The sequence below is a fragment of the Mobula birostris genome, chromosome 8 (genome assembly GCF_030028105.1).
Source record: "Mobula birostris isolate sMobBir1 chromosome 8, sMobBir1.hap1, whole genome shotgun sequence".
NCBI lineage: Eukaryota > Metazoa > Chordata > Chondrichthyes > Myliobatiformes > Myliobatidae > Mobula > Mobula birostris.
The window spans coordinates 7,308,815-7,334,306 of NC_092377.1; the positions used below are offsets into that span (position 1 = coordinate 7,308,815).

Below are 25,492 nucleotides of genomic sequence, written 5' to 3' on the forward strand. Positions count from 1 at the left end.
TCATCTGTACATTTCATAATTTGAAACACTTTTATACAGTCACCACTCTTAGAACATAGAACATAGAAAACCTATAGCACAATACAGGCCCTTCGGCCCACAAAGTTGTGTCAAACATGTCCCTACCTTAGAAATTACTAGGCTTACCCATAGACCTCTATTTTTCTAAGCTCCTTGTACATATCTAAAAGTCTCTTAAAAGACCCTATTGTATCCGCCTCCACCACCGTTGCCGGCAGCCCATTCCATGCACTCACCACTCTCTGAGTGAAAACACTTAGCCCTGACATCTCCTCTGTACCTGCTGCCCAGCACCTTAAACCTGTGCCCTCTTGTGGCAACTATTTCAGCCGTGGGGAAAAAACCTCTGACTATCCACACAATCAATGCCTCTCATCATCTTATACACCTCTATCAGATCACCTCTCATCCTCTGTCGCTCCAAGGAGAAAAGGCCGAGTTCACTCAACCTATTCTCATAAGGCATGCTCCCCAATCCAGGCAACATCCTTGTAAATCTCCTCTGCATCTTTTCTATGGTTTCCACGTCCTTCCTATAGTGAGGCAACCAGAACTGAGCACAGCACTCCAAGTGGGGTCTGACCAGGGTCCTATACAGCTGCAACATTACCTCTCGGCTCCTAAATTCAATTCCATGATTGATGAAGGCCAATACACTGTATGCCTTCTTAACCACAGAGTCAACCTGTGCAGCTGTTTTGAGCGTCCTATGGACTTGGACCCCAAGATCCCTCTGATCCTCCACACTGCCAAGAATTTTACCATTAATACTATATTCTGCCATCATATTTGACCTACCAAAATGAACCACTTCTCCTTCTCTTTCTCCTAAGTTCCAAGGAATAAAGGCCCAGCCTGGCCAATTTATAGTAAAGGTGCTCCTCGTGTTTTTTGCATTTACTGTGAATTTTACCGTTAACATCAGGGTTGTATATGGTCCACTTGTTGTGTGCCGTATTGTATGACATGGGCAATCATAACCTTCCCTGACCATGACCGTTCTTAGTAAACCTTTCTACCAAAGGAGGTGCAAGGTGCACCTTCCCTCTGCTGGGCTGCAGGTCACCCCTGAGCAAGGTGCAGCATCTGCTTAGCCCCCCCCCCCAATCAGGGTCACTTGAAAACTTGGGAGCAGGTGGTCGTTTGAGCGCCTGGTCCATATCACAAGTCCTGGTTGTGATACAAGACCACGGACACCAGGCAGACCATCTCTGAAGAGTATCGATAATGGCTGGGGTCACCTGTCTTGGAAAGACACTACCCAGAAGAAGGCAACATAGAAACATTTACCAACAACATCATGGTCATGAGAGTGAAGGCAGTGGCATGGGGGTGGGGGCTCTTCCCCACGGGCAACAATCCCTCGCTGTTTCTCAGATTAAGGACAGAAGATCCCCCGCGTCATGTGACGTGGCACAAAATGACGATGACGACTGTCAATGCCTCTCATAAATGTTATAAACCCCTATCAATTTCCAATGTTCAAGGGAGAGCAATCCAAGATTGGCCAGCCTCTCATATCTCGTCTCTGCAGCTCTCTGTACTTCAGTTGGTTTGCATAGGGCTGGGGAATGGTGGAAATCTTGGGGAAAACGGGCCGTGGAAGGAAATAGAGAGAGAGGGAGGGGTACCCTTGTACAAGATGAGAAACTGCTGTGGGCTGTTCTTGCAGAAACGTGGCTCCTGGACAACGTCCAAGCATCCTGACACTCAGGGGCTTGGGCTATATTAGTATTACTTTGTATCTTTTGTGACTGTATCTTTTTCTGCTGTTATGACTGTGTGCTGTTGGTACTCTGTTCTGCGCCTTGGCCCGGGAGAAACACTGTTTCCTTTGGCTGTTTTCATGTGTGGGTGAATGACAATTAAACTTCAACTTGAAAGGGAATACGGGGCAAGAGGTAGAACCCGAGGGTGGGGAGGGCAGATCTGGGTGTCCGTGTGAACTGAACCCCGCCGTCTGCACTAATTCCCCCCCCCACCCGGGGTGTGTGGGGTTTTCACTGGGTGCTGATATAGCTGAGATCCAAGAGAGGCATACGTAGATCAAAAGACCCTGTCGGGGGGAAAGGGATAGGTGTGGAGAAGTAGCCTGTCGAAAACTCGCCTTCCTCCCCCACCCACCCCGTCACGTCTCCCTCTGCCCTTGAGAAACCCTCCTCCCACAGGGTGGGGAACAAAGCCGGCCTCAGACTCCGGTTCAAACCACTGCAATAAAGCGAGACCCTCAGGTGCAAAGAGAAATGCTCGGCTCCCTCTGGAGTGCCGGAGGCTGAAGAGAGATCCGATTGAGGTTCATTAGATCATGAGAGGCATAGGTAGAGTGGACAGAGTATCTTTCTTCCAGGGTGGAAATGCCTGATACCCAAGGCCATGCATTTCGGGTGGTTGGGGGGGGGGTGTACTTTCAAAGGAGATGTGAGGGGCAAGTTTTCATGCAGAGATTAAGTACCTGGATTGAGCTGCCTGGGGCTGAGGCAGAGGCAGAAACATTAGGAATTTTTATGAATGAGAGGATAATGGAAGGATATGGACATTGTGTCGGTAGAGGAGATTAGGTTAGTTGGTCATTTGATTACTAGTTTAATTGGTTCAGTACAACATTGTGGGCCGAAGGGCCTGCTCCTTGCGCTGCACTGTTCTATTTCTCTGTTAAATGCGCAAACACGTTTATTTCCCGTAAGATCCCCGTGGAAGGAAGTACAGAAATTCGACTCGCCATGAAATTTGTTGTTTTGTGGCAGCAGTACGTTGCAATACATAACAATAAAAAACTTACCATTACGCCTAAATATATATAATAAGTAGGACCAAAACGGGGAGGGGGCGTACTGAGGGAGGGTGCATGGGTCCGGTGTCCGTTCAGAAATCTGATGGCAGAGGGGCAGAAGCGACTCCTAAGATGTTGAGTGTGTGTACCAGCAACGAGAAGAGAGCATGTGCATGTCCCGGGTGATGGGGCTGAAAATCCGCACGTGGATTCATAATGTGATGCGGCTCGTTACGACGCTGCTGCAGATTTCTCTCTGTCTGTCTGTCTCCCTGTCCCCACCCACCTCCCACTCCTCCTTCCGGAAGCGGCTGACACACTGTATATAAAGCGAGGGCAGCGCTGTGCCGGTGAGTCAGTGTAAAGCTGTGACAGGCAGCGTCCGTGCCGCAGGATCACCCCCTTCCAACCCGCTACAGCGCCGGCTCTGCCCCGCGGGACTCCAGGATAAAGCGGAGATCTGCTGCTTAAAACATGGTCCACTATTCTATTGTTATTGTCTTCGGCAGGCGCCTGAGCCAGAGACCATCGCTGGAGGAACTGGAACAGAGGAACATCTTGAGATGTAAGTTGTCTTGTGTCCTGAGATTTACCGTGTGTGCGTTCGTTCACCCGGAGACCTTCGCCTGCTCTTCTCAGAATCAGACTTAGCATCACCGGCACATGCCGTGCAATTTGTTGTTTTGTAGCAGCAGTACATTGCAATGCATCGTAATAACTAATAACTATAAATTACAATAATAAATATATATTTAAATTAAATAAGAAGTGCAAAAAGAAGTCTGCAGAGAACCCAGATCTCCGGGTGACCATCACAGATGTCCTCTAGACATTGTGATCTATTAAATGTTAACATGTGTAAGAATATTTGTTTTTTTTTCCGGGGGGGGTTATAATATTGCTGCTTCTCTTGCACCGCTTGGTTTATTCAGACTGATAATTCTACCCCCCACCCCCCCACCCCCGTTCCCGGGGAAATTGTTGCAGAAGAGATCATTGTTGTAAGACGCACCTTCTAGCTGCATGGCTGCGGTTGCATGAAATAAAAATGCCCCCCATATCTTCCCCCTGTCTGCCGCAGCACCGGGGCTGTGGGGGAGTGAGAATCCGCCCCCTCTCCCTGCGTGGGAGCCTCCCCGATGGAATCCCACCTCCCGCCTGCGTCACCCAGGCTTCCCCGTGACGTCACGCCGCGGCGGATCCTCTATAACCGTTTCAGTGCTGGGGGGGGTTTCCTCTTCTGGCCTCTTCTCGCTGGAGTTTAGAGGAATCAGTGGGGATCTCATTGGAAAACCGATCCAATATCGAAAGCCCAAGTTAGAGTGGATGTGGAGAGGAGGTTTCCTATTGTGGGGGGTCTAAGTCCAGAGGGCACGGCTTAGAACAGAGATAAGAAGGAATTTCTTTAGCCAGAGGATGGTGAATCTGTTGAATTCATTGCCCCAGATGGCAGTGGAGGCCGTGATTGTGTATACTTCCAGCGGAGGTTGATCGGTTCTTGATTAGTCAGGGTGCCAAAGGTTACTGGGAGAAGGTAGGAGAATGGGGCTCAGAGGGATAATAAATGGAATGACCAGAGCAGACGATGGGCCAAATGGCCTCTTGCATCTTATGGTTTCCCCCTCCACAGAGCAGCCCTCCCCTTGGAAGGGAGGTTACATTGGGTGGGCAGAGGAAGGATGGCGGGAGGTCACTGTGATCTGAACTTAAGGTAAAGATTGGTTTATTTGTTGCATGTACATGGAAACAAAGAGTGAAATGTGGCTGACACCCAGTGCAGTGAGCAATCCTTACAATAAAATTACTCTTAGAAAAATAAATAATGTAAAAAAAAAAGGTACAGTATCTCTGCAAAAGTCTTAGGCACACAGTAAGGTGCTTAAGACTTTTTGCACAGTACTGTATTTGTCAACGTGGATTGGACAGCAAGTTTGTAACTCTGGCAGGAGCAAAGGATATTTGGAATGGTGAGGGTGGAGTGCTGCAGAAGGGGAGTGGGACAGGTGGCAGAGAAGTGCCAGGGTCCGGGTGGGGTGGTGGTGGTGTGGATGCAGACACACTCATCCCGGAGACACCAGGCAAGGTCACTTGATTCCAGACAATTGGTTTATTGATCATTACAGAATGTCTCTCTGGTGCTTCCCACTCTCTCCCCTCTCCCTTCCCCTTTTCCCAACTATGATTCCCCTTGACCTGCCCCCTTCCCACTCTCAGACCCATATCAGAATCAGGTTTATCATCACTCACATAAGTCATGAAATTTGTTTTTTTTTGTGTGGCAGCAGTACAGTGCAATACAAAAAATTCCTCAGGCACCCTAGATATATACTGTATATGCGCCTAAGACAGTGCTGTAGTCTATGAACCATTCAAAAACCTGATGGTGGAGGGGAAGGTGTGTTTAGTGCAGGTCTTGGGTCTCCTGTAGCCCCTCCCTGATGGTAGTAATGAGAGGAGAGCATGTCCGGGGTTATGGGGATCCTTAACAATGGACGCTGCTCTCTCGAGGCATTGTCTCTTCAGGATGTCCTGAGTGTGGAGAGGGTTTTGTTGTCCTGAGTGTGGAGAGAGTTTTGTTGTCCTGAGTGTGGAGAGAGTTTTGTTGTCCTCAGTTTGGAGAGAGATTTGTTGTCCTCAGTGGTGGGGAGGGCCTGTGTAGTCTCTGCAACCTCTGTTTGTTGGACTTCATTGTAAAGTGAGGTCAGTCAGAGCTCCAGGCAGAGTCCTAGGTTTCCCAGAGTAGTCCCAGGGAAAGATTGGGCTTTAGGTCCATGGGTTCAGATTATTGTCACATCCAGCAGGGTGCTATAAAGTTCCTCGCTGGCGTGAAGCTAATAGAATGCAGAGCGTATCTGGTAATAATGATGGTGCAGAGATTGTATGACAGACTAAGGCTGTGCACAAAGGAACACTTACGTGTCAAAGGCGTACGTACAGGCTAAGGATAGTGCGTTGTGGGCTGAAGGTCCCATAGAACAGGAGGCGGGCGTTGGGACCAACCCAGAAGTGTCGGGTTGCACCGTCTGCTGGATCTTACCTCCCGTGGGTGCTTGTTTCTCGCGTTGTGGCAAACAGCCTGATTCCCAAAGGGCGGTTGAGGGTGGGGCTGAGTTTCATTCTCACAGCCGATCTCACCGGCTGCCTGCTCGCCCCTGAGTTCCAGGGTCCTTTCCCCCCCCCCCCCACCCACCCTTTAGATTGCACTGGGACGGTCCTACGACTTTGGCCAAGCCGTTGGTCAGCTGTTTATCCGATGACACTCCTGCTGATTGCCCTGGGATGCTGTACTATGCTCAAGATGCTCTACAAGTGTCAGATGCTGATGTCCTGTGGGGAATTTGCTGTAGGAATCAGTGGGTGTGCAGTCGATTGTTACCTCTGAGCTGTGAAATGTAGGGTAGTGGTGTGTGAATGTCGATGTGTGTATGTGTCTGTGGGATTCTCTGTGTATGAGTGTGAGTGTGTGTGTGTGTGTGTATCTAGGTGGTGGTGTGTGAATGTCGATGAGTGTATGTGTCTGTGGGATTCTCTGTGTATGAGTGTGAGTGTGTGTATGTGGGAGTGTGTGTGTGTGTGTGTGTGTGTCTAGGTGGTGGTGTGTGAATGTCGATGTGTGTATGTGTCTGTGGGATTCTCTGTGTATGAGTGTGAGTGTGTGTATGTGGGAGTGTGTGTGTGTGTCTAGGTGGTGGTGTGTCGATGTGTGTATGTGTCTGTGGGATTCTCTGTGTATGAGTGTGAGTGTCTGTGTAAGTGTGTGGGAACATGTGTGTTTCTGAATTTTGTGTGTCTCTGAGTGTGTGTGTTACTGTGTCAGTGTGTTTCTGTGTGTGGGTGTGTGTCTCTGTGTACGTGCATGTTTGGGTAAGGTTGACACAGCTCCTGACCCCGGGAACGTGCTACTATTCACTCGAGACTGCGCGCGGTGATGTCACTGCTCGGGAGGACCTCTTGCACGTCATTGCTGGGCCTCCCCCCGCCCTCTTCGGGTAACACCCGCAGAAGTGACCATCGCGGTGGCTGCGAAATGCCCCCGCCCCGCAGGGCTGCACACTCACTCTCTGCATTTTGTTTCTGTTTGTCTTGGTAACAGACCGCAATGAAGAGGAGGAGCAGGAGGAGCGGCTGGAGATCCGGAGGAGGCTGACACGCAAGGTAAACCTCGGCAAAGCGATCTGCCGACCCTGGGGGGGGGGGGAAGTGTCCTCACCGGAATCCAGCAAACCCAGGGCTCAATGACCCTCCATCAAAGTGTGAGACATTGAGACATCCACACTCCCCAGTCGTGGGCTTGATTCGTTCGTTACTTGTTGTGGCAATGGCAAAGCACTTCTGTAGAAAGATTTGCCGAGAACAGTCTCGGTCGTGGAAAGACCATGATCACCCATGTCAGCCCTGGGAAGGGGTATTCAAATCCACAACCCATGGGTGCTGGGGTGCTGGGCTGCTGAGGGCGGGGTTGTCGTGGTGCAGAGATTTAGAATCCTGTTTATGACAAGAACTATCTTTAGGTGTCACATTCGCCCCACTCTCTGCTGCAGGAAGGATTTGGTCTGTGGAGACATTAACCCAAAGTACTCTCTCACTGAATGCACATCCTGGCAGAAGTCATAGTGACCGTCCCCTTGCACTTACTGAGTGACATAGAACAGCACAGGCCCTTTGGCCCACAGTGCTGTGATAACCTTTTAACCTGGTCTAAAATCAATCTCACACATCCCTCCCACGTAATCCTCAATTTTTCTATCAACCATGTGCCTATCTAAAAGTTCTTAATGTCTGTAATGTACCACCAGCCCCTGGCAGGGCATTCCACACACTCTGTGTATAAAAAAAAAACAAACAAACAAACAACTTACCTCTGATATTTCCCCTATACTTTCTTCCAATCACCTTAAGATATGCCCTCTCCTGTTAGCCTTTTCCTCCCTGGGAAAAAGCCTCTGGCTGTCCCCATCTTGTACACCTCTATCAAGTCTCCTCTCAGCCTCCTTCATTCCAAAGTGAAAAGCCCTAGCTCGCTCAATCTATCCTCATAAGGCACCGTCTCTAATCCAGGCAGCATCCTAGTAAATCTCATTGGCAAGGTCTCTAAAGCTTCCACATCCTTCCTGTGATGAGGCGACCAGAACTGAACACAAGTGTGGTCTAGCCAGGGTTTTATAGAGCTGCAACATTACCTCACGGCTCTTGTGGTTAATCTCCCAACTAATGAAGGCCAACACACCATACTCTACCTTAACCCCTTATCAACTTGTTCACAACTTTGAGTGACCTATGGATGTGGATCCCTCTGTTCCTCCACGCTGCTAAGAATCCTGACGTTACCCCTTTACTCTGCCTTCATGGTTATTTCCCCAGCCTGTGAGTGCAATAGGCCATAGGCCATTCAGCCCGTTGTGTTGCTCGGAGGGCAGCTTTAAGTGGTGTGAATTTTGCAGGATCCCAGTGAATGACGGGCCACCCTCCCTCTTCTCCCCTCAGCTCAGTCTCCGCCCTACTGTTGCCGAGCTGCAAGCTCGCCGCATCCTGCGCTTCAATGAGTACGTGGAGGTGACGGAGGCCCAGGACTACGACCGGCGGGCGGACAAACCCTGGACCCGTCTCACACCCGCTGACAAGGTGAGGAGAAGGGGCCCAGTCGGGAGCTCAGGGGCTGCCTCGGGCGGTGGTGGTGGTGGGGGGGGGGATCACCTGTTTACTCTGCTTGCTCAGCAGGACCCACCAGTCACAGTTGTGGTCTCCGAACCAATACCACCTCCTGCATCCCTACCCTTCTCCCAGCCTCTCCTTCTGTTGTCTCTCTGCCCACACCCTCTCCCTCCCACATTCTGTACTGCACTTTGTTCCTCCTACTCTCCCTCTCCGTCTCTCTCTCTATATATATGTGTTCCAGTTGGAATCCATCTCAGGTGAACCTTCACCTTTCTGAATCTTTATATCTTCCTGCCTCATCCTCTGCTTCTATTGTCACTCTCTCTCTGCCTTACTGTCTTAGTATTGTTCTCAGTCTTCATCATCTCTCTCTCTGACTCTCTCTGTCTTATGCCCTCTCTCCCCCTGAATCTCTCTGGCTCCTCTCTGACCCACTAGTCACAATCTCTCTCTCTTCCCCCACCTCTCCGTCTGGGAGGGATGAGTGCTGGATTAAAAAGCTGTCCATCCCAGTAATGAACCCTGTGCTGTCTCCCATCTCCATGGCAACACATTGCAAAGAACTTACTGCTTGTAAGCCGTCCAAAGTGCAGGGAAGGGAGTTATTTTTATTTTCTGTGGTTTTATTTTTTTTCTTAAGTCTACAACTGTACCACCTTTATGTGAAATTGCAGATACAAAGTGTTGATAATGTGTGGGTTGTTCTGCCGGGTGTCTTGTGAAGCAATTAAAACTCTTTAATGCATGCATTAAATATAGCAGGAACATTCCAATGTGATCCTCGGGAACTGAAAATAAAATTGCCCCTGTTACCTACAGTTATATTAAAGGAGGTGTCTGGAGAGCTGAGAGAGAGAGAAATGTATTTTAGATAGAGGAAGAGGGCGTGTGTGGGAGAAACAAAGGGACAGAGCTGAGAGAGAGAGTGAGATGGAATGGTTCACGGGAGGGATACCAGCTCTGGAGTGATTAACTTCAGGAGTCTGGGGCTGGGACAGCAGGGAAGCAGGAGGAGGTTGTGGAGGGAGAGGGGGTGAGGCAGTAGAGGCTTGAGAAGGCGAGGATGACTGTAGTAGAAAGGGGGCACTGCCAAACCCAGACCGCTGGATGTTGGTGGTGATGCCTGCGAGGCCACTGGTTCATTAAATAGTTTCTTTCGGAACCTTTTCCAGTGGGATCCTACTTAGGAGAGCCAGAGGTTGAGGGGAAATTAGAATTCAGGAAGGGCCATTATGTGTGTAGTGTACCGGGATAGGGACAGCCCTTTAGAAGGTGTGCGTGGCACGTGCATGGAGAGGGTGGACATTTCATTCCTATCTGCTCACTCATCCTCGTTGGACGACATGAGGTAGAACATAGAACGTTACAGCACAGTACAGGCCCTTTGGCCCATGACGTTTTAACCTTCTCTAAGAGCAATCTACATAGCCACATAGCCCTCCATTTTTCTATCATCCATGTGCCTATCTGCTTCTCAAATGCCCCAATTGTATCTGCCTCCAGCACCTCCAACGCCTTCCACTCACCTAACTTACCCCTGACACCCCCCTTTACTCATCTCCAATCACTTCAAAATTATGCCCAGTACAGTGAAAACCTTTGTTTTCCTTGCCATCCATACAACAGTGCATTGAAGTAGGACAAGGAAAAACAGTAACAAAATGCAGAATAAAATGTTACAGTCACAGAAAGAGTACAGTGCATGTAAACAATAAAGTGTGAGATCGTATCGAGGCAGATCGTGAGGCCAAGAGTCCATCTTATCGTACAAGAGGTCTGTTTAAGAGTAATAACAGTGGGCTAGAAGCTGTCAGGGTTTTGCATCTTCTGCCCAATGAGAGAGGGGAGAAGAGAGTATGCCCCAGGTGGATGGGACCTTTGATTATGTTAGCTGCTTTTACTGGGTCAGTGAGAAGCATAGACAGACTCCAGAGAGGGGAGGCTGATTTCTGTGATATGCTGAGCTGTGGCCACAACTCTCCGCAGTTTCTATCAGTCACGTGCAGAGCGGTTATTCAGACAGAATGTATTCTTTTATTTAAGAGCAGCACAATTCTCCCCACTATCCTAGACCCAAAATGCAACCCTTGTTTAGAATAAAATTGCATTTTCCTTGTGGGAGTTTACTGTGTACAAAGTGGCTGCCAAATTTCCTCCTCTGGGAGTGTGACTATCTCCAAAGTACCTGATTGGTTGTGAAGTGCTTTGGGATGTTCTGAGTGCTATATGAATGCAAATAGACTTCCTGTGCTTTCATAGTGGGAAGCACAGCGGAATGACATTGAAGAAGGGAAGGGTTAATGGTTTAATTTCCTATATTTGGTGACAATGCTGAAAAGATCCAATAACCATCTACTACCTGTGACACACAGTGGACCTGACTGTCTCTGATAGAGGGGATCTTTTAGTGGAACTGCCTGTAAGGGAGTTCACTGTGTAGAAACAATTACCTCAGCCAGGAGGCTGTGTATCCTTGCAGCAGAGCTGAGGGAGGAGTCCCACTTCTGGCTATGGGGCTGGTGTGTCCGTAATCGGGTACAGACGCTGGCCTGCTGTGCTCACTCGTGTGACGTCTCGTTCTCTCTCTCTCTCTCTCTTTCTTTCTCTCGTTACGAAGGCTGCAATACGGAAAGAATTAAATGAGTTCAAAAGCAGAGAGATGGAGGTTCATGAAGAGAGCCGACACTTAACAAGGTGAGTAGCATGATCCATCTTTGTCCGTGCACTCCCACCCTGTTCCCATAGAATGTGTCTCCCTGTCCCTCTCTCTCTCTCTCCCCCTCCTTCTGTCCCACACTTTGTTGTAACTTATCTTCCTCTCCCTTCCCTCTATGTGTCCACTTCTCCCTCCCTCCACCCCCAGAGTGTGTACCAGAGCTCTGAACTGTTGCAGTTAGCACTGTACAATGATGGCATCCGTCCCACATTAACCCCCCCACTATTTCACATAGTTCACGCCATTCCACCAGCAATCGCCACCCCCGGTGTTTGGGGACATGAGTCAGCTGCAGTCACTCGAGGCTTCCCACGGCTCTCGCTCATCGCTCCAGATCTCCGACAGTGCAGGTTCAGAGCACAGCTGACAGCAGCAAGCGAGTCACTAAATTATTTTATATATATGGTATAACATACATGTATGTATAATATATACACTCATTTGTATGTTATATGCATAATTGTATACACACACGCACACACATATATAAAATTATTGCATGTATAACATAAAATTACAAGATATATATGTATACACACACTATTAAATAAGGCATCCGTTAGTCTTGCGAGACCATGGATCTGCGCCTGGAAAGTCTTCACTCCCCAGGGCGCAGGCCTGGGCAAGGTTGTATGGAAGACCAGCAGTTGCCCGTGCTGCAAGTCTCCCCTCTCCACGCCACCGATGTTGTCCAAGGGAAGGGCATTAGGACCCATACATCTTGGCACCAGTGTCGTCGCAGGGCAATGTGTGATTAAGTGCCTTGCTCGAGGACACAACATGCTGCCTCAGCAGGGGCTCAAACTCACGACCTTCAGGTCGCTAGTCCAATGTCTTAACCACTTGGCCATGTGCCCACATTATTAGATATATATACTCCAGCGTCCTCTGTAAGGTGTTTGTACGTTCTACCCTGTGACTGCATGGGTTCCTTCTGGGTGCTCCAGTTTCTTCCAACATTCTAAAAACATACCAGTTAGTAGGTTAATTGGACATTGTAAATTGTCCTGTGGTGAGGCTAGGGTTAAATCAATAGGTTGCTGGGTGGTATGGCTCATTTGTCCAGAAGGGCCTATTTTGCGTTGTATCTCTAAGTAAATAAAAAATAAAGATCTTGTAATTTACTGTATTTTTTTAATCTATTGCAATGTACTGCTGTCACAAAACAACAAATTTCACTGCCTATGTCGTTGATAATGAACCTGATTCTGACTTTGTGCATTTTTGGCGTTGCGGCCCTTAACGAGACCTCCGTTGCTGCTCTGCAGGTTCCACCGGCCATAAGGCAGCCAGCCGTGAGCGACCCGACCTGAGCAAGTATCGACAACGGTGCGTTGGTTGAATCACGGCGAAGGCTACTCGTGACTTGACGTGTGTTCCGTGCACCCTCCCGTGTCAGCAGCTGGCGCTCAACAGCGAGCTGGCCATGCGCGCTACAACAAAACAAACACACACACAAAACAAAAACGAGAAGTTTTAATATCTAAGTATTTTTTAAAAGATCCTTTCTCAGTGGAAGCAGGCTAGCTTCTTTTGTTGTGGCTGTCGTGGGAAAGTGGAGATGATGTCACTCTGACGGAGGTGATCCTTGAGAATGAGGGACCCTCGTGCAACGGCGGATTCAGAGGTGGAGCTATACCTATCGGTGACAGTGGACAGGTTATCCAGAGTCAGACGTTGTGCGTATGTGTTGTGTTCTGCCGTGTGGAAATTCATAGCCGGTATTTTGGGAGGGGTGGGGGAGCATTTCTCCTGCTGTTTATTAACCGGCTTCAATTTACGCCCCCTCCTGAAGAACCAGTAGCAGGTGGGAAGGGGGAATTATTTTTCAATGTAACTACATCAAGTGACTGCTGCTGTCAATTTAGCGCAGAGAGTGATGTAAGCTGTGTCTCAGAGCAGTCAACCACTCCAGTTGTCCATGCTGAATGAGTCTTTAGTCTGAACTTGTACCTTATTACTTATCTCCCTCTCTGTATCTCTTTTTAACCCCTTGCCCCCTTACTCCTCAGACTGTGTTGGTCATTGTTGCAAAATAACCCTAAGTCAGCCATGATGGAATGGCGGAGCAGATTCAATGGGCCGAATGGCATAATTCTGCTCCTATGTCTTGTGGTCTAAAATGCCAGCCACATTATACTGGTGCAACATTGGTGTACATCATAATGTATCAGATATTCTACTTCTGTTATCGCCCCGGCAGACTGTTCCAGGCATCTGCAACACTCCGTTTTTAAAAAGCAAAACATGCATTGTGTTTCCAATGGTGGAAGAGTCTTGGACCAGAGGGCATCATCTCATAATAGAATGGAGATGAGGAGGAATTTCTTTAGCCAGAGGGTGGTGAATCTGTGGAATTTGTTGCCACTGGCGGCTGTGGAGACCAGGTCATTGTGTCTGTTTAAAGTAGAAGTTTGTTGGTTCTTGATCAGTCAGAGTGTCAAAGGTTACGGGGAAGAAGGCAGGAGAATGGGGTTGAGAGTGATAGTACATCAGCCATGATGGAAAGGTAGAACAGACTCAATGGGCTGAATGGCCTCATTCTGCTGCATGTCGTATGGTGCTCGTTGATGCTAATTTGTTCCATTTGCGGGAGTTTCAAATTCTGCTCCCGGTGACCTGAGGCACCGACATAAAATTTTACGATCTCCCCGCAATATGTACAGTTCAGAGCAGTAGAGATACACTGAGCCAGGTTCTTGGATGCATGGATTTGCCAGAGGGAGGGCAGCTCTCTGCAGACAGAAGGGGATAGGTGGGGATTGGGAAGGGGCTGTACAGGTGGGCTCTGTGCCAGTCAGTAAGTGGGTGTTTGCAGAGTCACTTGAGACAGGAAATGAACAACTTCAATTTGCTGTTCTGCAATAGAGAGATATTTTCTTTAGCCATGCACTCTCCCTCCCACTGGCACTCCTGTAATCGGAGGGTGGGATTCAAGAGTTGATGATCCTTCACCCACCACTCCCCAATGCTGAGCTCGCACTGAGCCCTGGGGACCACTTACAGAGCGAGGGCCTCCCAGCCTCCTGTTAAATTCACCTCTTCGAGAGTTCAGCCTTGTAATGGAACAGAACTGTTGCCCTCCCAGGGGGGAGGACCACCTCCTGTGTTGCCCTTGGGACCAAATTGGCATAAATTAGACTAGATGAAGAGAGAATGGCTTTATGTTGTCAAACATGCTGTGAAATGGATCGTTTTGCATCAATGACCAGCACAGTCCGCAGATCATGGTGGGAGCAGCCCACAAGTGTCGGAGCCAACATGGCGTGCCCACAGCTCACTAACCCTAAGCCAGACCTGAGGAAACCCAAGCTTCTAGAGGAAACCCATGCAGTCACGGTGAGAATGTACAAATAGCGGCAGGAATTGAACCTGGGTCGCTGGCTCTGTGCTACTATGATCCTGAAGCCCCCTTCCTGGCCAAGGAAGGCGGAGGTGGTGAGGGAAGATTTTTTTCCCAATGAGAATCAACTGGATCACTCTTTTCCAATGCCCATTGAGGGCAAGCCAAGGGGATTGCAACAGACGGGTCATGTGGGCTGTCCAGTAATCAAAATATCAATAGTACATTCTCTGGGAGTGATTGGACAGGAGGTGGACAGAGAGAGTTGGGACATCACGATTTGCACAAAGCTATTACAGCTCGGGGTAATCTGGAGTTTGGAGTTCATTACTGACGCCATCTGCTGTGGAGTTTGTACGTTCACCCCGTGACCGTGTGGGTTTCCTCTGGGTGCTCCAGTTCCTCCCATGGTCCAAAGCCATACTGGTTAGTAGGTTAACCATTTTAAGCTGTCCTGTGATTAAGTTAGTGTTAAATTGGCGGGTTGCAGGGTGGTGCAGTTCACTGTGTTGGAGGAGCCTGTTCTACTCTGTATCTCTAAACAATATAAAATACAATAGAGAGAGGGAATGCTTTTTAGGTGGAAATTTCCCAGGAGCGGGTTTTATTTAAACAGTTCTAACATGCCGTGAGAGAATGTTTGGTCTGAAGCTTGTTCATGTGGACAGAGAGTGGAGCAAAGAGTTTAAGGTTTTTGTATACATACCAACTTATTGTGAATTTAAAACCCTCCTTTTTAACTGTGACCAACTCGGTCGGTAGGTCGGTACAGAGTAATGTGTAAACTTGCACACTGCCAGATGTTGGCACATTGATGGTGTTCTAATGTATTTCCAGATGCTGAGACATGATGTGTAACTATTCTGTTGCCAGATGTTTGAATATGGTTATGTATAATCCAGATGTTGGCATGTGATGGTATGCCATCCAGTGTATTTCCAGATGCTGAGACAAGATGTGTAATTTGTGGTTGACAGATGTTTGAATATGGTTATGTGTGACCCAGACGATGGCAAAGATGTATGACCCGCTGTGTTGCCCAGATGTTGGCCCACAGTGCGAGCCAGCGGACTGCAATGTGCTCACAGCTGCCTCTGTGACCTTGGCCTTCTGCCTCATTAGCCCACTCTCTGTACAGCCCCCTAACCTTACTCTGTGAACTTCCTTTCCTATATCACCCACAGAACAGGGTGGAGGAGAGGTTGGGGGATGGGCTTCCTCCCCTGTTTAATTGATTGTCCTCCCCCCCCTGTCTGGGAGGGGGCTGGGGCCCACGGGAGAGTGCAGGGCAGGGTCGAACACGTCCCATGGAACAGAGTCCCCTCCCCTTTGGGTGACAGGATCCAAAAGGTATAAAGCATTAACGAGAGAGAGAGAGAGAGAGAAGAAGAAGAAAAAAAAAACACGAACAAGCTTGAGTTAATCAATATGTTTTCCTGACGTGTCTTCTGGGAGTAATCCTCATCATTGCAGTACACAAGAGTGGCCACTTCATTAGGTACGCCTATACACCTCGTTAATTCAAAGATCTAATCAGCAAATCGTGCGGCAATGACAGTACATAAAAGCATGCAGGCATGGTCAAGAGGTTCAGAATGGGGAAGAAATGTGATCTAAGTGACTTTGACCATGGAATGACTGTTGGTGGCAGATGGGGTTTGAGTATCTCAGAAACTGCTGATCTCCTAGGATTTTCACACACACATTCCCCAGGGTTCACAGAGAATGGTGCGAGAAACCCAAAAACAAAATCCAGTGATCAGCAGTTCTGTTGGTGAAAATACCTTGTCAATGAGAGAGGTCAGAGGGGAATGGCCAGACTGGTTCAAGCTAACACGATCAAATAACCACACATTACAACGGTGGTGTGCAGAAGAGCTTCTCTGAAAGCACAAACTTGAACCTTAAAGTGGTTGTGCTACAGCAGCAAAAGACCAGGAACATCCATACGGTGGCCACTTTATTGGGTATAGGAGGTACCTGTGAAGCTGACAACCCAGTTCTGTTTAAGATACACACTCTATACAAGATCTGACCACAAGCAAAATTCTCATTCATTCTCATTCTCTCTCTCTCTCTCTCTCTCTCTCTCTCTCTCTCTCTCTCTCTCTCACTCACTCACTCACTCACTCACTCACTCACTCACTCACTCACACACACACACACACACACACACACACACACGCTCTGTTATCCGTGTGATGCCTTGATCATGAAAGTGGGGCAGTTCTGAAGACCAGTATTTCTCTCAAGTTGGCATCTGAGAAATATCTACCTGTTCTGTAAAACTCCTGTCTTGTGGACAGGAGAGCCTCTACATAAGGACAACAGCTAAGAATGTAAATTAGATTTATATGTGTACTGGTGTAAATAACTGGAAAATTGTATGCTGTCTGGAATCCGAATATAATTTTACAGCTTCTCCAAGGTTTTCTCTGTAAAGTGTTGCAATAGTATTTATTTTCAAAACAAAAACAATCAAGAAATTTCTGTGTTCGATGCCAACGTGTTCCCCTTCTGGTCGTACACCAGACCTGGTTACTTGTATGTTTTTAACCGTTCCTAAATTGTATTCTACCTTTTCGGAAGGTATTTAATGTGATAATATTATGTTGTAAGCTAATTTGTTCTACACGGTGAGCACATTCTTGAAGTGCCTTAAATTACCGCTTGTCTGATTTAATGTTTCCTGTCAACTTTTGTTAATAAAATATTATCAGGTGCTGACTTGCATTTTGGTTCATTTCTTACACCCCTTGGCAACAATAGCAGTAGGCAGGATGAAAGGTCAGTCACACAACACTGCAGCAAGGAAACAGGCCTTTGGGGCCAACTAGTCCACACCAAACTATTAATCTCCTTGTCCCAGTGACCCCGCACCTGGACCATAGCCCGCCGTACACCATCCAAACTTCTCTTATATGTTGAAATTGAATCCACATCTACACTCTCATCACCTTCTGAGTGAAGTTCACCTTCACATGCTTCACCTTTCACCTATGACCTCTAGTTCTAGTCTCAGCCAACTTCAAATGAAAAGGCCTGCTTGCATTTGCCCTATCTATACCCCTTGGCCAAATCTCTCCTCAAGTGGCCAAAGCTTTCTTTGAAGTTCAGTAGATGTCACACCAGGGGTGGGGAGTTCTGGGGAGAAGAGGAGGAAGTCTTTTCATTGCTCTGGGTGAATCCCAAATTCGTGCTGAAATGGAAACACACTGGCAATCAGAATACAGCTGTCACATCTCCAAAGATCTCATATGGTCTGTACATATCAGCTGTGTGGTGAAAAAAGCCCACTATTCAGGATGTTTACAAAGACAAGTGTGTAAAAACGGCCCGAAGGTTCACTGGGGACCCAAGTTACTGCAACCACAAACTGTTCCAGCTGCTACCATCCAGGAAACGGAACCTGCATATTTATATGGAGACAGCATAAAGATTTTTACTCCATGAATATGAAGGATGTAAGTAATAAAGTCAATTCAATTCAAACACAAGAGATTCTGCAGATAGTGGAAATTAAGAGCAACACACACAAAATGCTGGAGGAACTCCGCAGGTTGGAACATCTATGGAGGAAATGAACAGGCAACGTTTTGGGCCGAGACCCTTCATGAGGAAGGGGGCAGGAGCCAGAATAAGAAGTCTGGGGGGGGGGGGAGTAATTACCAGATGGTAGAGAAATAGATGTTCACACTGTCAAGTTGGAGACAACCAAGATGGAATATGAGATGTTGCTTCTCCAAACTGAGAGTGACCTCATGGCCACAATGTATGAAAGTAAAATGGAGGGATATACGGGAGTGAACCGTTAGATCTTGGTTAAAAGGTGGGCACTATATTATGGGCCAAAGGGCCAGTACTGTACTGTAATGTTCTAAGTTCTATGGTAGTAGTGGAGGCCATGGGCAGTCATGTGAGAATGGGAAGTTGAATCTAAATGGGTGCCACTGAGAGATCCTGCTTTATAATGCCATAAGACATAGCAGCAGAATTAGGCCATTTGTCCCATTGAGTCTGCTCTGCTATTTCATCTTGGCTGATCCATTTCTCTCTCAACCCCTTCTCCTGCCTTCTCCCCATAACCATTCACACTTCATTACTAATCAAGAACCTATCAACGTCCACCTAATGACAGCTTCCACAGCCGCCTGTGCAACGAACTCCACAGACTGACCACTCCCTGGCTAAAGAAATTCTTCCTCATCTCCATCTAAATGGACGTCCCTCTATTCTGAAACTGTGCCCTCTGGTCCTAAATACCCCCACCAAAGGGGACATCCTCTTAACATCCACTCTATCTGCACCTTTCAACACTTGATAGGTTTCAATGAGATTCCCCCCTCAATCTTCTAAATTCCAGCGAATATTATGGACGGAGCAAAGGTGCTTAGTGAAGAGTCAAAGCATGTCTACCTGCCGTAAAGGAGGTGGCACTAGGGGTACTGGATACAGTCGATGATCCTGACATGTCAGTAAATACAGTGGTTTACTGCAAAACCATGTGTGTGAGAGTGGATTTGGTGATGTTGATAAGAAAACCCTGATTCATATATTCAGGGAGCACTGGATGGCATCCATTAGTCTCGTGAGACCATGGATCTGTGCCTGTAAAATCTTGCTTCAGTTTCTCCAGGGCGCAGGCCTGGGCAAGGTTGTATGGAAGACAGGCAGTTGCCCAAGCAGCAAGTCTCCCCTCTCCATGCCACCGATGTCCAAGGGAAGGGCAAAGGCCAATACAGCTTGGCACCAGTGTCGTCGCAGGAGTTGCCAGAGCGAGGTTGAAAGCAATGTTGGACTGCCTTAGGGACTCCAGCTCCGGATTTGTCCTCAGGGTTTACTCCCGAAGCCTTTCCCATAAATGGGTATGGCCACAAGGCAGCAGAGCACTACAGCACTGAAAAGGGCCCTTCAGCCCATCTAGTCTGTACCAAACTACTCTTCTACCTAGTCTCCCTCTATGGACTCTGCCTACACTTCTCACTGACTTGGTAAAACAGTCAGTTTCCACCCAAAGTTTCCAAAGTCCCCACCCTCCCCAAACATTCTTTCTTCTCCTCTCTCCCATCGGGAGAAAATACAAATGCCTGAAATCATGTGCCTCGATATTCAGAGACAGTTTTTATCCCACTGTGTAAAGACTATCGAATGGTCCTGAGCACATTAAAGATGAAGTCTTGATCTCGTTGGAAGAAAATGTAGGGGGGGATGTCAGAGGTAGGCTCTTGTGGGCGCGTGGAACACACCCTTGGTGGTACATCGATGATAGGAAAATAGAGGCTTATGTGAGAGGGGAGGGTTTGATTCATCTTGGAGTAGGTTAAAAGGTCGGCACAACCTTGTGGGTGTAATAACTGTGAACAAAGTCAGCAGAAAGACACAAGCTGATGGATATAGAAGTATTTATTCAATAAAACAAGCAGCAGGTATCATGTCTTGAGTATCACTCTTCGAAGAAGAGGCCTCCCAAACAAAAAGTACATATAAAGATCAATGGTAACTCAATACAGTTTCAATTATTACGAAGACATAATTTACTTCAATACCTTGGGTTGACAATGTTTCATTTAAATTGCATATAATTTTCAAACATCTAAATCTTCACACCAACACCCCAGCCACCCTAGATTGAATGTTAATCAGCATTTTCTCTCTAACTGCTTCCATGCATATGCAGACATCTCAGGTCAATGGGATGTTTCCTGGTTTACGATCAGCCCCAGCCTACAACTCGAGTAAGACAATTGTTCAGAGTTGCATTTTAAATTAAATCTACAATCCACATTCAGATCTCAAGGCTGGTTGCTGTTGAAATTAATATTTGTAATATACCATAACTTCATAATGTGCCCTAAATAGGCTGAAGGGCCTGTACTGTGCAATGTTCTATTCTGCATTGTGTTATCTTTCCCTTGTACCACCTCAAAGCAATGACGTGATGAAATGACCTGTGTGGATGGCATTGCAAACCAAGCTTTTCACTGTGTCATCTGACAATAATAAACCAGATTACTGGTCACCACTGCACCAAACCAGGTCACCATCAAACCAGGCCTGGTTACTGCCACTGCACCACAATCGGACACTCACACCAACAGCTACAGCCACAACTGCACCACAGAAGGGGTCTCACTCAGACCAATGTAGTCACCATTGGCACCAAACCCATGAGACACAGGAGAAGGCCATTTGTCCCTTTGACACTTGCTCTACCATTTGTCAAGGTCATGGCTAACTTTTGACCTCAGTACCACCTCCTGCACTATTCCTATCTCCCAATTTCTCCAACGTGCTGGAATGCGTCGACTGAATTCCCCTCACCCCCTCCCAAACTCCCTTCTGATGCGGGCTTTCAACCCAAAAACTCAACAGTTCCCTACCACCACAGGTGCTGCTCGACCTGCTGAGTTCCTCCAGCAGATTGTTGGTTGCTCCAGATTCTGGAGGTCTCTCATGTTTCCTTGACGCCAGCATCCCGATTCGTTGGTAGAAAAGAAAGAACAGAGTGGCGTTTGCAGTGCATATGAAATGAGAAAAAAGTAGTGGATACGGCCCAGCCCAGCACGCATAAAGCCCTCCCTACCATTGAGCACATCTACATGGAGTGTTGTCATAGGATAGCAGCGTCCACCGTCAGGAATCCCCACCACAGTGGCCCCACTCGCTTCTCACTGCTGCCATCAGGACAAAGGTACAGGAGCCCCAGGACACACATCACCAGATTCAGGAACAGTTATTACCCTCACCCCTCAGGCTCTTAAACAGGAGGGGATAAATTTACTCAAATTCACTTGCCTCACCTTTGAAATGTTCCCACAGCTTATGGACTGACTTTCAAGGACCCTTTATCTGATGTTCTCCATACTTATTGCTTATTTATTTATTTATTATTATTATTATTCATGTTTGTATTTGCACAGTTTGTTGGCTTCTGCACACCGGGAACACACAAGTTGGTGTGCTCTTCCATTGATTCTATTATGGTTACTATATATGGATGTCCAGTCCTTATATACTTCCATCCCCCATCAGGAAGGTCTTAAAGCTCTACGCTTCTTTTTGGATTCCAGACCTAATCAGTTCCCCTCTACCACCACTCTGCTCCGTCTAGCAGAATTAGTCCTTACTCTTAATAATTTCTCCTTTGGCTCCTCCCACTTCCTCCAAACTAAAGGTGTAGCTATGGGCACCCGTATGGGTCCTAGCTATGCCTGCCTTTTTGTTGAGTTTGTGGAACGATCTATGTTCCGTGCCTATTCTGGTATCTGTCCCCCACTTTTCCTTCGCTACATCGATGACTGCATTGGCACTGCTTCCTGCACGCATGCAGAACTCGTTGACTTTATTAACTTTGCCTCCAACTTTCACCCTGCCCTCAAGATTACCTGGTCCATTTCCGACACCTCTCTCCCCTTTCTAGATCTTTCTGTCTCTGTCTCTGGAGACAGCTTATCCACTGATGTCTACTATAAGCCTACTGACTCTCACAGCTATCTGGACTATTCCTCTTCTCACCCTGTCTCTTGCAAAAACGCCGTCCCCTTCTCGCAATTCCTCCGTCTCCGCCGCATCTGCTCTCAGGATGGGGCTTTTCATTCTAGGACGAGGGAGATGTCTTCCTTTTTTAAAGAGGGGGGCTTCCCTTCCTCCACTATCAACTCTGCTCTTAAATGCATCTCCCCTATTTCACGTACATCTGCTCTCGCTCCATCCTCTCGCCACCCCACTGGGAATAGGGTTCCCCTGGTCCTCGCCTACCACCCCACCAGCCTCCGGGTCCAACATATTATTCTCCGTAACTTCCACCACCTCCGACGGGATCCCACCACTAAGCAGATCTTTCCCTCCCCACCTCTCTCTGCATTCCGCAGGGATCACTCCCTACACAACTCCCTTGTCCATTCGTCCCCCCCATCCCTCCCCACTGATCTCCCTCCTGGCACTTATCCGTGTAAGCAGAACAAGTGCTACACATGCCCTTACACTTCCTCCCTTACCACCATTCAGGGCCCCAAACAGTCCCTCCAGGTGAGGCAACACTTCACCTTTGAGTCGACTGGGGTGATATACTGCGTCCGGTGCTCCCGATGTGGCCTTTTATATATTGGCGAGACCCGACGCAGACTGGGAGACCGCTTTGCTGAACATCTACGCTCTGTCCGCCAGAGAAAGCAGGATCTCCAGGTGGCCACACATTTTAATTCTACGTCCCATTCCCATTCTGACATGTCCATCCACGGCCTCCTCTACTGTAAAGATGAAGCCACACTCAGGTTGGAGGAACAACACTTTATATTCCGTCTGGGTAGCCTCCGACCTGATGGCATGAACATCGACTTCTCTAACTTCCGCTAAGGCCCCACCTCCCCCTCGTACCCCATCTGTTACTCATTTTTATGCACACATTCTTTCTCTCACTCTCCTTTTTCTCCCTCTGTTCCTCTGAATATACCTCTTGCCCATCCTCTGGGTCCCCCCCTCCCTTGTCTTTCTTCCCAGACCTCCTGTCCCATGATCCTCTCGTATCCCCTTTTGCCTATCACCTGTCCAGCTCTTGGCTTCATCCCTCCCCATTGTACATGTAGCTCTTGGCTTCATTGGCTTTGTGGGAGGAAAGAGTTAGGAGGTTAAAAGATCAGCACAACACTGTGGGCCAAAGGGACCATACTGTACTGTGATGATGCATGTTCTATGCTCCAAATGTGAGGTGATTCACTTTTGCAGGGGAAACCAAGAAGAAAGAACACGTTATTTAAATAACAACGAGCACAGAACAGTTTGAGTGTGTTGAATCAGCAAACACAATATGTAATTAGGAAACATTAGTCATAAGTCAGGAAGATGCTGCGGTCGCACAGTGCTTTGGAGAGGTATCATTTGGAGGAGTGTGCAGTTTTGGTCTCTGTATTTGAGGAAGTACACACCATGGATTCCGGTTAATTGGGACACAGCGGGACCAGTACATTTTCAAGTCAAGTCACTTTTTATTGTCATTTCAATCATAATTGCTGGTACAGAACATAGTAAAAATGAGACAACGTTTTCCAGGACCATGGTACTACATGAAACAATACAGAAACTACACTGAACGACGTAAGAAAAAACACAAAAACTACATTGGAGAACAGACCTACCCAGGACTGCATAAAGTGCACAAAACAGTGCAGGCACTACAATAAATAATAAACAAGACAATAGGCACAGTAGAGGGCAGCAGGTTGGTGTCAGTACAGGCTCTGGGTATTGAGGAGTCTGACGGCTTGGGGGAAGAAACTGCTTCATAGTCTGGTCGTGAGAGCCCGAATGCTTCAGTGCCTTTTTCCAGATGGCAGGAGGGAGAAGAGTTTATATTTTGGCCCAAATAACTGAAGTTTCATGGAAATAGTTAAAAAGTTGTAAAAAAAAAGACAAAGTACTATTTAATTGAGTAACAAATTACAAGACCATGAGACATAAGAGCAGAATTAGGCCATCTGGCCCATCGAGTCTGCTCCGCCATTCAATCATGGCTGATCCTTTTTTCTATCTCCTCCTCAACCCCAGTTCCTGGCCTTCTCCCCGTAAACTTCGATGCCATGGCCAGTCAAGAACCTATCAATCTCTGCCTTAAATACACCCAACCACCTGGCCTCCACAGCTGCCTGTGGCAACACACTCGACCAATTTACCACCCTTTGGCTAAAGAAATTTCTCCGTATCTCTGTTTTGAAAGGGCGCCCTTCTATCCTGAGGCTGTGTTATCGACAGAAGACTTCATCCAGTGTACCCTGCTACGTTCTTTATACTGACTGTAAATGTACAAAATCAGTGCAGACACCTAGTGTAGATAATGGACTGAATTCATACAATGCCATCTTCGACTGCATCCCCCAAATCTTCATTTTCATTGTAATATTCAAGATGATTGTCGATACCTTCGAATTTTTCATAGTTCCTAACTTGATGAAGTAGTGAAATTGTTTTGTTTTCACTCCCAGATGTTACTGGCATCTCCAAGCCTGAATGCATGAAACCGCAGTGAGCAAAACAGTTTGAAATTGTCTCACTGCTTATTACTCACCAACTGCTTATTGAACACAGACACACAAGTAAAGCTATTTAAAAACTTCCCCCTCTAAGCATGGAGTAGCGTCTAACAATAGACACTAGGTGCAGGAGTAGGCCATTCGGCCCTTCAAGCCAGCACTGCCATTCACTGTGATCGTGGCTGATCATCCACAATCAGTACCCTGTTCCTTCCTTCTCCCCATATCCCTTCACTCCGCTATCTTTAAGAGCCACATAAGTACACACATCTGATACTAGTTAGAATTGTTCGGCAAAAGTCTCCTGCCCCAATTAAGCGGCATAGTGTACCGAATTAACAAGAGGAATCCTGGCTATTTTCTTGATTACTTTAAGAGTTGTCCCAAATAAGTGGCTGCTGCAAATAACTGGAGTCCATTGTACATGTAGATAGGACTCTCAGACACACGCAATTGACCCTGCCACTGCTATTGACCCTAGGTGCCGCCAACCATGGGATGACCTTCGGGCTTCGACTTCCAGACTCGCATGGACCCCCCCCATTAGCTACCAGCTTGTAGTCTACCCCCTCCTGCTTGTTCTGGATTTCTCCCTTTCTTCTCCTGTTGAAGGATCTTGGCCCAAAACGTTAACTGTTCATTTCTTTCCACAGAGGCTGCCTGACCTGCTGAGTTCCTTCTGCATTTTATACACATTGTTGCTGATAACAAATCTGATTCTAAAGTAAGGTTCTCGTATTGACCTCCTATACACTAAAGAGGAACTCTCGATCTCTCAATCTATCTCGTTGTGACTCTTGCAACTTATTGTCTACAGGCACAGCACTTTTGTCTGTAACTGTAACAAAAGCCTGAAGGCACGTACCACCAGGCGCAAGAACAGCTTCTACCCCGCTGTAACAAGATTGAATGATTCCCTACAATAAGATGGACTCCTGGCCTCACATCTACCTTGTTATGGT

At 47.5% G+C, this 25,492-nt stretch overlaps 1 protein-coding gene across 5 annotated transcripts in view; it reads left to right on the forward strand.

Moving 5' to 3' along the window:
* The window catches only part of phactr2 (phosphatase and actin regulator 2), a 182,719-nt gene extending 165,487 nt beyond the window's left edge, over positions 1-17,232 (forward strand). For all 5 annotated transcript variants that reach the window (XM_072264763.1, XM_072264765.1, XM_072264762.1 and 2 more), the window contains 5 exons: positions 3,301-3,356; positions 6,885-6,946; positions 8,276-8,413; positions 11,064-11,140; positions 12,431-17,232. In XM_072264763.1, the coding sequence (XP_072120864.1) occupies positions 3,301-3,356; positions 6,885-6,946; positions 8,276-8,413; positions 11,064-11,140; positions 12,431-12,446 (349 nt within the window). In that variant the 3' untranslated portion in view covers positions 12,447-17,232. The remainder of the gene's footprint in view (positions 1-3,300; positions 3,357-6,884; positions 6,947-8,275; positions 8,414-11,063; positions 11,141-12,430) is intronic.
* The last annotated feature ends 8,260 nt before the right edge of the window (positions 17,233-25,492 follow it).